Consider the following 17324-nt stretch of genomic DNA (forward strand, 5'->3'; position numbering starts at 1 on the left):
GTGCATTCTCTTTCTTAACAGGCCTTTATGGTTGCTTTTGCAACTAATTTTTTATTGGAAATTAAACACTTTTATAAGAAGCTTAGACTAGTCACGATTATTTTTGATTTAACCCAAAAGGTGTGTCCTATCATTGTTCCTTTGTTGAAAAGACCAAGATGAGAATTAATAACTAAACAAATCTTCATGACACATTAACAGACCCTCGGTACTCTCTCAAATTGAGTACAAGACAGCCAAGTGCCCTAAAAGCCATCCATCAATTCTTGTCTGGACTGGCCTGGTCACCTGCCAATTTCAGAGAATATACTGTACTGAAGACAACCAATCCACCCTATGGACAATTTAGTGCCTTTGTGCCTGTGAAAACCCACACAAGCATGAGCAGATCATGCCAATTCCAGACAGGGGGGCTGTAGATGTGATTCAAACCTGTGAGGCAACTGTAGCAACCACTAGGATTCAACCCAATTACTGTAATAAATACTTTAATCTCCATATCACTGTTTCAATAAAATCATGAATATATTTATTTATTTGACAATTAATGTAGTCATAATATATAATTTCATAAAATAAATACAAATAACTAAATGTAAAATTTTGTTGCACTATTTTATTAGCAACATGACCCAAGATAGTTTACGCCGCCACCTGTTGGCGAGAATTGGAACTACAACAACACGTTACGAACGTGCTTTGCCGTCACCTCGCACTACATTTTTTTGTATATTTAACTATATGTCTAAATCGTTAAGTCTGTCATCGTGCAATACTGAGAGTGGGAAAGTACGTACAGTACTCAAAACAAATCAGGTTGTAAAAGCATTTTTTTCACCCCTGCTTGTGATTGGTCGGAAGAGCCCAGCCCCCACCCTCCACGCGCACACGTGACCGCGCTCGCTGCTCTCCAAGTTAAAAACAGACTTTGTTTATCTTGCTGCTCAATTGTGCTCGGCCTGAAGAGTCCACCTGATCGCCTTTTCGTGTCGTGCTCTCCACAGCCACCTTTAAACGTTAAGCTAATTCATCCTCCTCTCTTTTGAGTTTGTTTTTTTGTCCCCTGGTGGAACTGAGGAAGAAAGACACACTGCAGGACCCGCGCGTGGGGGGGATTGTTATCCAGCCAAGTCTCGTCATGACGACCGAAGTGGACGCTCGGTCTTCGTCTAAACAGTCAGACGGTGAGTCGGTGCTTGTGTCGGGGGGGTTCGACCTTCGCTCCACGGGTGCCTGCTGACATGCTCTGGCCGTTCACCATTGTCCATGCATGGGATGGGCTGCACTGCTAGCATGCTGCACGGTGCACCATGTGCTCCGTAGACACCCCCCTCCCCCTCTCCCTCACCCCCGCCATCCACAACCACTCGTCCACACAACGTTGTATGATGATGCAATATTGCACGTTTTACGTTCCAACTCATGTTTGTACTCCAATTCTGTCTCGCTTCATGCACAATGTTTGGCTATTTTCGCCGTTGTTAAAAGTCCTCTGCTCCTGATTGGACGAGCCCGGAGCTCTAACTTCCGCCTTGACAAACATGTCTACCGACGCTCCCGAGACGACGTTCCAAAATCTGAACAACGCTATCGCTGTCTTCCAGGGAGTTTAGTTTATTTATGTTAATTCGACGTCAGTTTCCGTCATGCAAAGACACGTCCGTGTTTAGTAGGGTGCACATGACGTCAGAAGTATCCACAGAGAGGCTTTATATAATCACTGCGTTTCAGTGCATTGAAATGTTATGTAAACTGCAGGGTATTATTAGCAGCGCAACAAACAACTTGTGCGGTTAACCAGACACGGATTAAACATGTTCTTATGAGTACACTGACTTGTATTGAATTCTACAACACTGCCATAGTGCATGAGTTTGTCCATATGACCCTTTTTTTTGTAATGTATGTCAATCCAAGATAACACACAGTTACAGCCTCTTGGCCACTTTTTTTTGGGGGGGGGGGGGTAACAATTAAGTTGATCTAACTATGAATGGGGGCAGCAGATGCCCCATAATTTAACCCTGTGGAACACCATATGTTTCGTTATGCATGTGAATTCATTTTGCACACATTCATTAGACCAATAATAAAAAAATCACACGACATACCATCACAGCAGTTACAAGTTGACTACTCGGCACACCAAATTCACTGCAGCGCAGATAGGCCAAGTAGTGCGTGATCACATGTAGCCAATGATGGCCAAGCGGGGCTTGTCGTCATGAATTGCATGAGTCGGGCGTGTGTCTTGACCTCCACCAAACCCCTGGGGTTCGATCAAAGCCCGGCTAAGAACCACTGGAGTAGATAAATTGTCTTTCATATTACTTCATGGTTAATTTGGCTTTATCCTAGTGTAAAACTAACCTGTAAGACCAAAACATTTATGCAAAAATAAATCTGACATTGTTTATTGTAAAACAAATTAATTTATTGCTTGTTTTTGTTAAAAAGTACATTTGGAAGAGGACCTTGGAAACATAACATATTAAATCGCAATACTGAGGAAGCTAGGTTTCCAAATCGTTCAGTCCTACTTGATGCATACATTAAATCAATCAGTGGTGACAACCGTTCCTTCTGCATGACACACCTTGGCATCCGGGCCACGTAGTATGTGCACTGAAGGTGTCGGGTTTGCACACCAGCTGTATCATTAGCTCACTGGACTGCACAAGTCCAAACTGTGGGGGGCACATGTCACGTTTAGGGCAGCCCCTCATAGGTTTGTGACGTACAGTCCAGTGGACTTGTAGTAGGTCACTTGAAAGAGAGCTTTTTTTTTCTCCTCCTGAAAAGAAAAAAAGCAAACACGTCAACAATGCTTGTGTTATTTTAAAAATGCATTGGGAAGTGGACGTTGAAAAAAAATAACCACATATAAAATAGGGGGGAAAACTTTAAAACTATTTTAACTTTAACCCCCACCTTCTGCTTTTTATTCAGTTCAATTAAACAGTTGCAAAAATTGCATTCTGTAGTTTGTTTTTAGTGCTGTGTGACCAAATAAATCCAATTATCTTGCTCTATATGGCCCACGTTTAAGTGTAAAAGTGACAACAACAAAGTTTTTAGCAGCTGCAGAAGTTGCCTGACTTGAACACTTGTTGCGCAACTCCGATTTAGGCAAAAACTTTTCCTTCTTCCTTCCCCGCACCTCTCCGCTGTACCCTGATTGGTTGGCCACGTGTTTTTGGCACAGGGCGGTTGGTCGAGTCCTAATTTACAACCAGTGACAGGCCGCGTGACCTACATCTGGGAGGGGAGGAACAAGCGAAGAGGAGCGTGTGCGCTTGTTCTCTCCTGAGGAGTCGGGTGTGGCTTGAAAGAGTTAAACGCGCGACTGAAATTCTGCGAAACACACAGTTGCCTTTCTATGAAATGCATTCTGGAAGAGTTGGGACTCTGGATTTAGTTTTAGCTGTGGTTTGGACTTCTTCCCACCCTCCAGTAATATATAGCGCAGTGAGAGCTCACACTATCATCTGGGCCTCTGCATAAGTATTCATTACCCTCTCTGTAGACGCGCCCGAGCCAGTCATGTGACCCACGGCCACGCCATATGTAGTCAGGTCGTATGGAGGTAAATTTGGTGCAAAACTAACTTGTGCAAAAAATTTGTACCTGTAGAAAAAAGTCTAAATTTGTATCTGTAAAAGTCGTGATTTGTATCTGTAAAAAAAATGTGTGCCTGTAAAAAAAAAATTTGTGTCTGTAAAAGAAATTTGTACCTGTAAAAAAAAAATGTGTATGTGTAAAACAAATTTGTATCTGTAAAAACAAATTTGTACCTGTAAAAGTCATGATTTGTATCTGTACAAAAAAAAATTCGTACCTGTATTAAAAGTATAAATTTGTATCTGTAAAAGTTGCGATTTGTACCTGTAGAAATGACAACTTGTAGTCAAAGAAGTCGCCACTAGGAGTCACAAGTGGGTTTTCTGCTGCTGTACTGTGACGTGAGTTTTGCCCCAATTGTTGCGCTACAAATGTAGCAAAACTAATTTGTACTTGTAGAGCGCCTGATTTGTACTTGTAAAGAAGGGGGCGGGCTCTGGTGCAATGAAGGGTTGTTTTGACCAATCAAGTGAGAAGGATTTGAGCGGATTGGAGCGCAACCTCATTGGTTTAGCGAACGACGGTGGCGGGACTCGCGGAAGGATACAAGCAGGACACATCGTCGCCAACCAACATACATATTAAGAATACTTCAGTCGACTGAAGTATTCTTCCTCAACATACATATTAAGAATACTGAAGTATTCTTCCTCAACATACATATTAAGAAGTATTCTTAATATGTATGTTGGTTGGCGACGATGTGTCCTGCTTGTATCCTTCCGCGAGTCCCGCCACCGTCGTTCGCTAAACCAATGAGGTTGCGCTCCAATCCGCTCAAATCCTTCTCACTTGATTGGTCAAAACAACCCTTCATTGCACCAGAGCCCGCCCCCTTCTTTACAAGTACAAATCAGGCGCTCTACAAGTACAAATTAGTTTTGCTACATTTGTAGCGCAACAATTGGGGCAAAACTCACGTCACAGTACAGCAGCAGAAAACCCACTTGTGACTCCTAGTGGCGACTTCTTTGACTACAAGTTGTCATTTCTACAGGTACAAATCACAACTTTTACAGATACAAATTTATAGTTTTTGTACAGGTACAAATTTTTTTTTGTACAGATACAAATCATGACTTTTACAGGTACAAATTTGTTTTTACAGATACAAATTTGTTTTACACATACACATTTTTTTTTTTACAGGTACAAATTTATTTTACAGACACAAATTTTTTTTTTACAGGTACAAATTTATTTTACAGACACAAATTTTTTTTTTACAGGTACACATTTCTTTTACAGACACAAATTTTTTTTTTACAGGTACACATTTCTTTTACAGACACAAATTTTTTTTTTACAGGCACACATTTTTTTTACAGATACAAATCACGACTTTTACAGATACAAATTTAGACTTTTTTCTACAGGTACACATTTTTTGCACAAGTTAGTTTTGCACCAAATTTACCTCCATAGGTCGGCCCCTGCGAGCCGACTGTGCAAGGGTGGGAGCGACGGAGAAAAACAGGCGTCAGCATTTCTTTACCATGTGTTCTGTCTTTGCTCTGCCCCTCCTCCTCCCACGCCTGCGGGAGGAACGCACCAGTCCCGCCTGTGTTTGCGACTCACACGTATACGGTCATCCCTAAACATCCGCAAATGTTTAATAAGCATGCTAGCCACCGAAACACTGGCGCACAATACATGTACAGTTTGCAATGCAAAAACTCGATCATCATAGAATATAGACTTGTGCAGATGGGGGTTTTCTTTTTATGCCTTCTAAACTCGATGCACCACAGAGAAGAAGAGTGTCGTTAACAACTCTTGTGTTATTCGATATGGCTGTACATGTGTCTGGCTTATGTTTTCTCTGTCCATTGATATAAATTATTTGTGAACTCCAGGTTATTTTTGAGCAGCCTGCCGAGACGCGCTCGCTAGCAGTCGACTAAAAACATAGTTACGATGCTGCATATTGTCGACTGATTACTTATTTTAAGAAACTTCGACTACAATTTGAACTTTTGTGCTGCTGGGAAATGAACATAGAGACCGGAGGTTATTTTGGGGAAAATTTGTCACTTTTGTCCAATGCGTTTTGGTTAATAACTCAAAACTAGTCTTTGCAACATATGCCTGATTTTGTGAAAACACGTCATATATTGATTCAAAAACTAAAATGACTAAGAAAAATGAAGCGTTGTCTAAAAAATAAAGCCAAACAAACCCACTAATCACTAAAAAACTAATCTAGCCTAACCAAAATTTAAAGAAACCAAAGTCAAAATAACATCCAAAGTGACATCCAAGATATAACCCTGGCAGCGGTTTGGAAATTAGTCAAAATTTCATCCATTTCATCAAGAAAGAAGGTTGTATATTTAAAACATACAAACTACATTGCCTTACGAACCGAACCACCCACTAGCTTATTGCTAAGATATAATGGAAAATGCCATTGTCAGGCTAACAGTCAGCATCTATCGTTGCGGTTTTACCAGCCCCCCCCTTTTTTTAAGAGAACATTTTGCACACTAATATTGGGACAGATAATAAATAACAATACACACATCATGTATTCTTTATCCTCTACCAAAAAATATGTATAGCAACTCATTTTATTCTGCCATAGACACTCAAAAAAATCAATTTGTTCAACAATTCTCTTCTTAAACTTGAGTTGGTTCAACAATTCTCTTTTTAGAGTGTAGGAATCAACATTAGCCCCCCTCCAAAAATCCATATCAGTTAGGTCCTAGTCATTCCTCTGTGTTTTTATATTATCAAGTACAAAGCAAAAACGCAAAATGGGTTGTTTGTTTTTTTACGGTGGGGCTGATCATTAATTTGCTGTAAATACCTTTTGTGACTTTTACTTTGCGGTGTGCCGTGAGATTTTTCTACGTAAAATACGTGCCCTGGCTATAGATTTTGAAAATACGGTTTGAACGTCTACGACACATGGCGCTATCAATCACAGTAAAGGTATTTACACCAGCTGTTGTTTTTTGTGTGCAAGGGGTGATGGAAGAAGCTGTCAATTTGAGGTGAGTGGCTCCTAATGATTCTGGATAACAGCCACAATAAAAGTGGAGGCCACTACTTGAGGAAATGCAGCATGAAGCTGGATAAACAAATATCTGATCAGTGTCACTATTGGTGGGAATCTTTGAGTGTCTCACGATTCGCTTCCGATTTTTTTTTTGGTCCGCGATTCAATTCATAATCGATTTTCGATTAAGAACAATTTTTGCTTCGATCTATAGATGTGCAAGGAATTGTAATGACCTACTCCAGTCTGGCTCGCTAATGCTAATTAGCGCGCTACTCACGGCACTTTTATCACTCTCCACGCTGAGAAAAAAAACAAAACTTTTATTGGAATAACTTGATCGTGACTTTTTCCTTCTCCTCTCTAATGTGGCTACAACTTAACAGTGTGTTAGACCGCGTGGAACCACACTGCCCCTCAGTGGCCAAACCGGGTACAACAGTGCTCCAAATACAGGCACACACAGACAAAGACAAGACAGTATAAGATCATTTAAATAAATGTGATTTTGGGACATTTAAAATCCATTCTGAATCGTACTAAATGAGAATTTTTTTTGGGGGACACCCCTAAGTGTCACCCACAAGGATTTCACTGAAATGTGGTAGTTGAACGCCTCCCCGCCGGCACACAGGCGATTTCATTAACTTCCGCTGTGTCCTGCTCACTCACAGGGACGTTTCCTCCCGATGACAAGCAGGCCGAGGCGGAGCGTCCTTACGCCGATGATGACGACGACGAGCTGAACGAGGCGGAGGTGAACGGCAACTGGACGCCTCAAGAGAAGGCCCTGCACGAGGCCAGGCTCAAGGCCAAGGCCAAGCGGCGCCTGCGCAAATCGTCCCGAAACTCTACCAGCGAGTCCCTCTCGGAGTCGGGGGACACCGCCGGCGCGGACCCCAACAGTCCCCAAGGCAAAGTCCCCACCAACGACCGCAAATCCAGAACGGGCAAAGGCAGAGGCCTGCCGAAAAAAGGTACTTCTCGGACCAGACTATATCATGTTAGTTTGTTTTTCTGCATGATACTTTGGTTGTAGTTTGCCTAAAAAAACAAAATGCTGCCATGTCTTGATATTTTTTGCCCCTTAAATTATTTTCAAGTGATACAGTGGATATAAAAAGTCTGCACACAACTGTTACCTCTAACCTATACAAATCAACTGAGAAAAATATTTTAGCAGTGAACCCTAGCCAAAAATTGTACTCCAGTAAAAAACAAAACAAAAAAAGTATTAACTAGTCAGTAAATTATGATTTATTTATTTAATCAGAGCACGACTGTCAAACGCCCAAAAAATATCACTTTAGTTAAAACATTAACTCATTCACTGCCATTGACTGCCATAGACGTCAAAAATTCATTTGAACTATTTCTATTAGTTTAATATTTTTTTTTCAGTTTTGTTAACAAGAGTATGAAAACCTAGGGAAAAAGTTTATATTGTACATTTAGACCAGATGTAAAATTTGTGATTAATCATAAGTTCACTATTAGTCATGCGATTATTTACAATAAAAAAAATGATTCGCCTGGCAAATTAATTTTTAATGTTTTCTTTTCTTTTTCTTTTTTAAATAATCTTTTTTCAAAAAATTAAAAAAATTAGGGCGTCAGGTGATTACATTTTTTAATTGTAATTAATCGCATGACTTCAATAGTTAACTCACAATTAATCACAAATTTTATATCTGTTCTAAATGTACAATATAAACTTTTTTTCTAGGTTTTCATACTCTTGTTAACAAAAGTGGGGAAACATTTTTAACTAATTGAAATAGTTCAAATACATTTTTGACATCTAAAGCCATCAATGGCAGTTAATGAGTTAAATTAAGTCTGTCTTAAAAAAAACTTTGTGTTCACTTGTGAAACAAAAGTGTGCACAATAGCCTCACCAGGCAGAGATTACGCAGAAAAACAGGAACAAGGCAGCTTTATGTGTCCATAAAAAGTGTGTGTGTGTGTGTGTGTGTGTGCGTGCACATGCACGTGCATTTGTTGTTTAAGGTAAAAATAGATTGAATGTAAGGCCGAGTGGTGTTGTGTCTCTTTTGGTTGCAAATCACATGCCATTATTTCTGCAGTGCTTCATACAAATGAGTCACTTTGGCACAACTTGCCATCTGTGTGGGGTCATGTGACTGCCCGGCTGCGCGTGATTGGCGAGGTGGAGTCAAATGTCGCAAGTGGTTACTTTGGATTGGTGATGTGGTCATATGACGGCATGTTTTTGTTTTTGGTTGGTTGGTTTTTAGGGCAGTCTGAATCAACATGGCAAAAATGCATCTGTCTGTGTTCGTGTCTTCGTCCCTCCTCTCACCTGTGTGTGCGACTGCTCACCCTTCCCCTGTCTGCTCGGCCCAAAATGAGCCGCCGATCTCCAACTATCTGGAGAGGTGGCTTGTTTCGTGAGCTCTGCAAGCAGCCAATCAAATTGCGGCAAGACTTTGCCTAATTTGGAGTTCCCTCAAAAAGAAAAGAAATGCTCTTTACCAGTGAGGACAGTTTTAGCAGTAATTGAAACGTTGACTTGACCTTTTTTACCCCCCAGGTGGAGCAGGTGGTAAAGGTGTCTGGGGGGCCGCTGGGATGGTTTATGAGGACGAGGAACCTGATTTGCAGGATCCCAACTACGATGAATCTGCTCAGGTAAGCGCAACATATTTGTATAAGTATTGGGACGCTTCTGGTCGGCAGTCAGTGGCTGAGAATTTATAGACAAACGTGCATTTACTCTCACATTCAAACATATGGACAGTTTAGAGTCTCGAACTGTCCCAATGTTTTTCTCAGTTTTACTTTGAATCTATCAGTCAAATAAAACGGAAATAAGCAGATGAAAGTGTGTTTGTAGAATATGAATTAAGCATGCAAATCCACCTGGGCGGTGCGTGCCACCTGCTGTCGATTTGAAATTGACGTCACAGTGCCCACGGGCTCCGCTTGCAAACATCACTTTCAGTCGCCGACAAACTCGGTTTCGTGTCGCAAAAGTCCTTTAGTGTTAGCTTAATGCTAACACAATATGCAAAACACCATATTTGTTTATATTTGAAATTATAATTTCATCAAAAACTGCAAGAAAAACTGGCATTGTCAAGTATCTGTACCCTGTATTGGCAAATACCGGTATCTACGCACTTGCACTCGTACTTGGTACATCTGTCGTCCAAGCACGTCCAAGCGTATGTCACATGATCCTGTTATCCAGATGGCTGTGTCACATGTCAATCAACAGAACCTTTCAATCTTTAACCGCCTTATCAAGCAAAGGCCTCAATGTGGCGGTGAAAGAAAGTGGAGTGGGAATGGAGCTTCTGCCGTGGGAAGAAAAAAAAAGTTGATGCAGTGTAATTTCGTCCTTGATGTTGGAACACAGTGGAACCGGAACTGTGTCAATGGGGAACTAAGACACGCCGGTACTGACAAATAAATGGGCCGTGTGCTGACCAAGGGGATTGACTGGCTGATATACAAGGTCACTATGTCCTTGGATAGATTCCAAGTAGTAAAGATAAACGTCGGGTTGAATTTGGAAAAGTTCACACAGTTCAGTTCAAATGTCGTATGAAAGGAAGGCTCTTCTAATAAGCTTATAGATTAATCAGTTCATTATATTATTTTATTTATTGTTTATTTTTTTAAATAAAACTAGCCGGCTGTAATATTACATACTTTAGTATGTAAGTATGGGGTAACAAAATGTGAACAGTTAGTCCACCATGTTTTCATACTGCAATCCATTTAATTGTGCTGCTCCTTCTTGTGTACCTATGTTGGCCACTGGGAGGCAGCACTGTGTAGTAGAAAATAGTCATGCGGATGCAAACATTTGGGGAAACAACAGCAAATGATAAAAAGTAATATAAGTATTATACATACATTTCTCTTGACTTATTCATTTTTATTTTATTTTTTACTTAAGTCTGATTGTTTATTATTATTATTATTATTGTGATTCCTTTTTCAGTCTGACCTCCCTACTACTCTTTCGAAAGCATCCATATAGTATGACAGGTGACCAAAGTACACCATTGAAGTCCGCATTGAAAACGAAGCTGGCGTTCACGTGAATGAGTTTTGTTTTTCATTGTTGCATTGGGTTTCTTTCAGATGTTGCTGTATTAACATAATGCACCCTTTTGTCATTGGAAGGGAGACACGGTTTATGCCAAAGTTGTTCCGGAGGTGGACAAGAGGGACCTGGGAAAAATGGTCAACCCAATCGTCCAGGAATACTTTGAACACGGCGACACAAAAGAGGTCCAGGTTAGTGAAGACATCATTTTTATGCAGCTATGTTGCAAAAGATAAAAAAAAATAATTAGTTCTGTGAGTACACCGGGAGAAATGGCAAGAATGCTTTAAACCTAACATTGTTATTGCAACAATAATCAGAAAAGAGCTTCAAAAAGGGTCAGTGAACGCTAAATAAATACGCCTCTGACCTATTATATCGGCTCGATTTTTGGTTCAACACTCGCAGGTGTACCTAATGTTGTGTCCAAGTGTATAGCTAACCCATTAATGCATGTTCACTTAGATGCTGCTGAAAGAACTCAACTTGGGCTCCAACAAGTTCGAGTTCTCCTCAGTGGCCGTCTCGCTGTCCCTGGAAGGCAAAGCCAGCCACCGAGAGCTCACCTCCCGCCTACTGTCCGACCTGTCCGTCAAGATGCTCACCCAAAGCGACATGTCGCGGGCCTTCGACAAGATGCTCAAAGAGCTTCCCGATCTCTTACTGGACACGCCAGAGGCTCCGCAGGTGCGTGCTGCGTTCGTTAATTGAGCACTGCGATGTGTGAAAAACAGGTAGTGGTGTAGTACTAGGAGTAACCTGTGAGAGGCAGTGTGGTGCCTGAAGGCATCAAGACGTAGTAGCTTAAAGAAATAGACGTTTTTTCACTGTCTAACCACCGATTAGTTGCGAAGGAAAATCATTCAGAGACATTTTTGCAGAGTTAAAGAAAATAAAACATTAATGTGAGGAGGAAGCGCATTGTTAAAGTTTCTACAAGTTTAATGGCGCAATGTCCCCCATAAAAAGCTGCTCTATGTCTGAATTTTATTTTGCTTCCTGTACATCTGCTGTAGTCTCATCTGATTTATTTTATGTATCTCTTACAAACGCCAGATGTTGGGCCAGTTTATAGCCAGAGCCATAGCGGATCACGTCCTTCCCATGTCATTCCTGGACTGTTACAAAGGCAAAGTAGACTGCGACCATGCTAGGTGAACATTCTATTCTTTAAATGGGCCATTCTCACGTCAACAATTCTGTTGCTCTTGCGGGCTTCAATCTTGGGCAATAATTGAGACATTATAAATGGCAGGATATGTATTGTGTCTTAGGTTAGCATATGTAAAGTAAGTACTGTAGTTTAGTTTTTTCACTTCCCCTTCTCAGAGATACTATGCAAATGTACTATGTGTGTGTGTGTGTGTGACTGACGTAGCATTTTTGCCTCACACACGTGACCACATTTGCCTCAGTATATATGAGAAGGCAAGTGAAAAAACTCACCCACTGTACTTATATCGCTGGTGTCAGACCGAAATGTCATAAGTCACAATTTGGTACAAAAACAAAAACAATCTATACTTTTGGTCAGTCCACACATGGTGTCATTTTTATGAATTATTGATCAGTCTAAGGTGTTGAAAATGGCTTGCTCTCTCTCATGTTGTTTTTGGGGTCTCCTGAAAAGTGCCTATTTTGGAGGTACACATTTTTGGCACGACACCAGCAATATGCTGACAGAGCTAACCTAGGGCACAATAAATACCCTGTATAATTTATAAGGTCTCATTTACTGCCTAACCTTGAACGCCCGGAAGAACAACAGCATTGTTGTGAGAATATCATATGTCAATTATTGTTTGAACATCTGTTTTCTTGCACATGGTGCCGCAGGGTTTTCTATACAGGACAAAAGCTGTACCAGGTCCCTTTTTTTTTGGTGTGCTGTTTTTCAAACTATCCCTATTTTCGCTTGTGGTCAGATTGGCCTTGGACCGCGCCGCTGTGCTTCTGTCCCTGAAGAGCGCCATGGTGCGTCTGGACAACGTGTGGGGTGTGGGCGGCGGCCTCAGACCTGTCAAACATCTCATCAAAGAGGTACCCTCAGCCCAGTAACTGATTGGATATGTAGCCACAATTTTAAGATTGTTTCACTTGCACAGTCTGCGCTATAGGCACACCCAAAAAAAAAAAAACTTCACCTATTCATAAAAATGCATTTGTCAGGCTGCTATAAATACATGGCAAAGATACAGGTGGCACTGTAGGTTGCGTGTGTCAATATGCACCTCGTGATTGTATGTAATAATAATTCATCGGATTTATATAGCCAATCAAAGATGCTTTACAATGGAATGGATACATTATTCATGCGCTCACATTCACACTATGGTGGCGGTAAGCTACTTAAGTAGCCACAGCTGTGTGCGTCTAAGGCCCCCCCCCCCGACCACCACCAAACATTCGCACCTTCCATACACCAGTGTGAGTAGCACAGGAGGCAATGTGTGTGAAGTGCCTTGCCCAAGGACACGACGACGCATGACTTTGGGAGAGCGGGGATCGAACAGCCGACCTTCTGGTCAACGACCGTCTCTACACCTTTGAGCCGCGGCCGCCACAGTAAGTGTGTACCAGGCCTCTTGCCAAAGTCATCAATGACCAAAGTAGGATCCACCTCCCTATAACCCTGCAACAGGATGCCGGCTGTAAAGCCTGAACAAAGTGGTTTGTGTTTCCAATTTCCATGCAGACACTCGTGACGCTGTAAAAGTCATATCCAGAAAGTGTGCAGGCCATTGAAATGGGACAATGTCGGCCGTCTCTCACCTAAGGCCATCTACCGGTTTGCCTATCTTGTTGCAAAGCCGCTCTATCCTTGGCAACACTCGAGTGTGTGCGTGTGTGTGTGTGTGTGTACGGACTGCCGCCATCTTGTGTGGACATTTTGTAAGACAAACAGAAGGCGTGGTGGCTCTTCTTTGTTGCCGTGTCAGCAGAATGTGTGCCTTTTGAATGCAGGGGGCGGACACGCACACACCTGCACACCAGTGTCGTTTTTTCACTGCCTACTGTTTAAGCGGTGTATTGTGGAATTTTCGGTGCTGTGAATTTGGGTGTTGCCATGCGAAGTAGATGGTTGGTTACGCAAGAGTGAGAGTGATGTTTGTACAAAAGAAAGCACTTTGACAGTTGGCGCTCACTCATTGCGGCATTGTGTAAATGCCTCAGGCTCCTGGCGTCCTTGCATCTTGCTTTACTTCACTATATGCATGTCTTGGAACTCACTGGACTGCCTATTATTATTATTTTTATTTATTTATTTTTATTTTTTGCTGTATCACTCTCTATATTGGTCAAAAGTCTCCCTTTAGAATCCTTCCTTCAGTAATTCATTTTAAGGGGAAGTCAACCCCCCAAAAAAATCTTGACAATACCATGTTCTATGCAGCCCCACTAGTCTAAATATGATATTTTGGTTAATATTGCGTTAGTGGAATATGAGTTAAGCAGCAAAATTCAGCAGTTTTTCTTAATATCAGAAGGCGGCCATTTTGCCACTTGCTGTCGAGTGAAAATGACATCACAGTTGCTCATCAACAACCAATCACAGCTCAGATTCAGAAAACAAGTGAGCTGTGATTGGTGGTTGTCTGAGCCCTGAGCAACAGTGATGTCATCTTTAGTCGACAGCAAGTGACAAAATGGCCACCTCCTGAGATGGATTAATAACATCTGGAACTCATATTACACAAATGTAATATCCGAATGTCATGTTTCGACTAGTAAGGTGACATATTATTATCAAGAAATGTTTACGGTTAACTTCCCCCTCATGTTGCAGCTAAACAACAAAGTAAGAACTGGCCATTTATTTTAATCTGCATAGAGAGCCCCTCAGTCAAAGTTTTCTAGGTTAAAACCCCCCAATGTGCAACAAACCACATCAAATTAATACCCCATCAACGGCCCTGTTGAGGGCTTTCCAGAGCAGTGATAATTTTGTCACTTTCCTGTATCTTGGACAGAATTCAACAGGAGAGATGAACTGCTTTGTGGGCCTTTTACTCTTGAAGCATTTGTAGCAGAATGCCAAAGGAAATTGTTGCAAATTCCTCGAGAAACATCACATAAAGTTTTTTCAGCTGTGGCTGAGCGTGTTTTTTTTATTTTTATTTTTATTTTATTTTTTATTACAGATGAACCTTCTGCTGAAGGAGTACCTGACCTCAGGAGACGTGATTGAGGCCGAGCGATGCCTGCAAGAACTGGAGGTCCCACACTTCCACCATGAGCTCGTCTATGAGGTATCAAACGCATGACTCAATTTTGACAAATAACACTCACAAAATGACAACCTGCATATTCTCACCCAAAAAATAAAATAATTTAAAGTCAAGCAGCCAATGTTGGATCTGATTATTTTGTACAGGGATACCATGAAGCATCTCCTTGCATCCTGCCAAGTACAAAACAAAAATTGGAATAAAATATCCTTTCATTCATTTTTATGCCAAGGACTGTTTGTTGTTTTTGGCAGGGACTACACTCTCATTTGTCAAGTATGAGTCCTAACTGATCAATCCAAAATAAATAAGAACATTGTGGCCGTCTATAGAAATAAATGTCCCACAATCCTCGGGTTCTGGAACGAGCAGTTTGTTACTGGCTGTTCCTCAATACTAATTTATAAAACATTGAATTTAAATGGTGATGACATGGAATGTTTCACAATGCACGCAATATTAGTTGAAGTCTTAGTTAAATACAACCAGAAAATATTTTAGATATCAAAATGAGCTAAAATGTTTAATGCAGTGATTCCAAGAAACTGTGGCACATTGCTTCACTGCGAGAGATCATTAGACGTGCCATGGGAAAGAGTTCAGTTCCACATCATTTCTGTTTGTTTGTTTTTTATTTATACTAAATGTGTTGGCCGATAATTCATATATCGGACAATATATGCATTGGTTAGTGTGTATGAGCGCAAATTCAAATAATACCCAAAATATGATTCAAGGCCAAGAAACGGATTGCTACGTAGGATAAGGATAGGACTGTAATTCATTATATTTATGAATAATTACATTATATTTATTGAAAATAATGTAATAGACATACACTTTTTTATTTTTAATTATTATCATTTTTAACCTCATCGATCACGACTTGGCCCGTTCGTCCATTTCCAAAATCAAACGTGAACCCTGAACATAAAAGTTTTGTGTTGTATTCTCAGGCTATTATAATGGTGCTGGAATCCAAAGGTGACATGGCCAGCCCCATGATCATCAAGCTGCTGCAGTCCCTCTGGAAAACGGGCCACCTCACCGTGGATCAGATGGACAGGGTCCGTGTCGTGTCTTGTGTGAAGATGATAATAACTCTTATTGCCCACCAGTACCCATCAGCAAAGACTTGTTTTGTTTACTTTGCCCTCTGCAGGGCTTCCAGCGGGTTTACGACGAGCTCCCTCAAATAAATCTGGACGTGCCACTCGCCCATGCGATTATGGAGACGTTTGTGGACGTCTGCTACCAGGAGTCTGTCATCACCAAGCAGCTTAGAGACGCCTTTCCCTCAAAGTCAGTACCTAAGAATTCTGCCTTCATTTTTACAACAAGGTCTTAGTTTTTGGAGGTGGGTAGAATAACCAAAACTTGATAGTCAAGACTACTGTTATTTTAGATAAATAGGAAAGCTACTTGACCTAAAAGACATCTCACCTCAAATAAGGACCACATTTCTATGTATTTATTTTTTTGGGGGTGGGGAGGGGGCAGTGAGAATATGTACTGTGTTTAGATTAAGTATTTAGAAAATACATTTGTGCAAATAAAGGTCATGATTACCACCGTAGCCCTATACACCGAATACTCTACAGGAGTGTAAATGCCTCTCTATGTGAGCAAAAGCATTGTTTACACTATTCCCGGTAAAATTCTGGATCCACTGTCCATGACGTCGCTGTCATTCTATCAAAAATGTTTTTGTCTTCCAATAGAGGGCGCAAGCGTATGGTAAGCGAAGGCGATGGGGGCAAGATTAAAAATTAAAGATGACGGCTAAAGAGGATCCTCAGGAGGAGGCACGCTGGTCGAGTTGTGCGTCAACGTTTCATCTGGATACATGGGAAGTTTGAAGCTCCTCCCTGATGACATCATCATCATCACACACACAGCATCTTTGGTGAAAGTGAAGCCAGTTCCCTTCATTTTTTTTTGTAAGAATGTTCAGTTTTTCTTGGGTTGGTCCATCCCTATCATCTCAGCTTGTGTACTTTTTCTCCCCTCCAAAAATAACTCACAGCTGCAAAAGGAGGGGAAGTGGACCTGCTATCGGGGTGTTTAGCCTCTTGCTTTGCTTCACCGTTTCCATTAATGGACATATCTCTTCAGTTGTTCCTGAGAGGGTTTTGTTAAACATTGACACTTAACTGCTTTTCTGTCTGTTTTACATGTTGACCAAAGTTTGAATATGTATAAAAAAATATTTTGTTCATTAAAAAAAGGCAACATGACAGTTGTTTGTTTTTGTTGTTGTTCTTGCCAGCAGTATGCACTGTATAAGCTGCGCATCAAAACATTTACATTCACGTGTTGCTTGTCATCACCAGTCACCTCTGTCAGCCTAATAAATGCTCTAAAGGGGTTGGAAAAATAGTGTTTTGTC

At 41.1% G+C, this 17324-nt stretch overlaps 1 protein-coding gene across 1 annotated transcript; it reads left to right on the forward strand.

The window, feature by feature from the left end:
* The first annotated feature begins 895 nt into the window (after positions 1 to 895).
* On the forward strand, positions 896 to 17172 carry pdcd4a (programmed cell death 4a). The gene is made up of 11 exons (XM_086083366.1): positions 896 to 1184; positions 7300 to 7602; positions 9180 to 9277; positions 10784 to 10897; positions 11172 to 11393; positions 11763 to 11860; positions 12632 to 12746; positions 14849 to 14956; positions 15892 to 16002; positions 16098 to 16237; positions 16657 to 17172. Exons 1-11 carry the CDS (start codon positions 1139 to 1141, stop codon positions 16706 to 16708), a joined length of 1407 nt encoding a protein of 468 aa, XP_085939492.1. The 5' UTR covers positions 896 to 1138; the 3' UTR covers positions 16709 to 17172.
* The last annotated feature ends 152 nt before the right edge of the window (positions 17173 to 17324 follow it).

The sequence above is a fragment of the Leptonotus elevatus genome, chromosome 8 (assembly GCF_054856555.1).
Source record: "Leptonotus elevatus isolate MCC_2025b chromosome 8, RoL_Lele_1.0, whole genome shotgun sequence".
Lineage (NCBI taxonomy): Eukaryota > Metazoa > Chordata > Actinopteri > Syngnathiformes > Syngnathidae > Leptonotus > Leptonotus elevatus.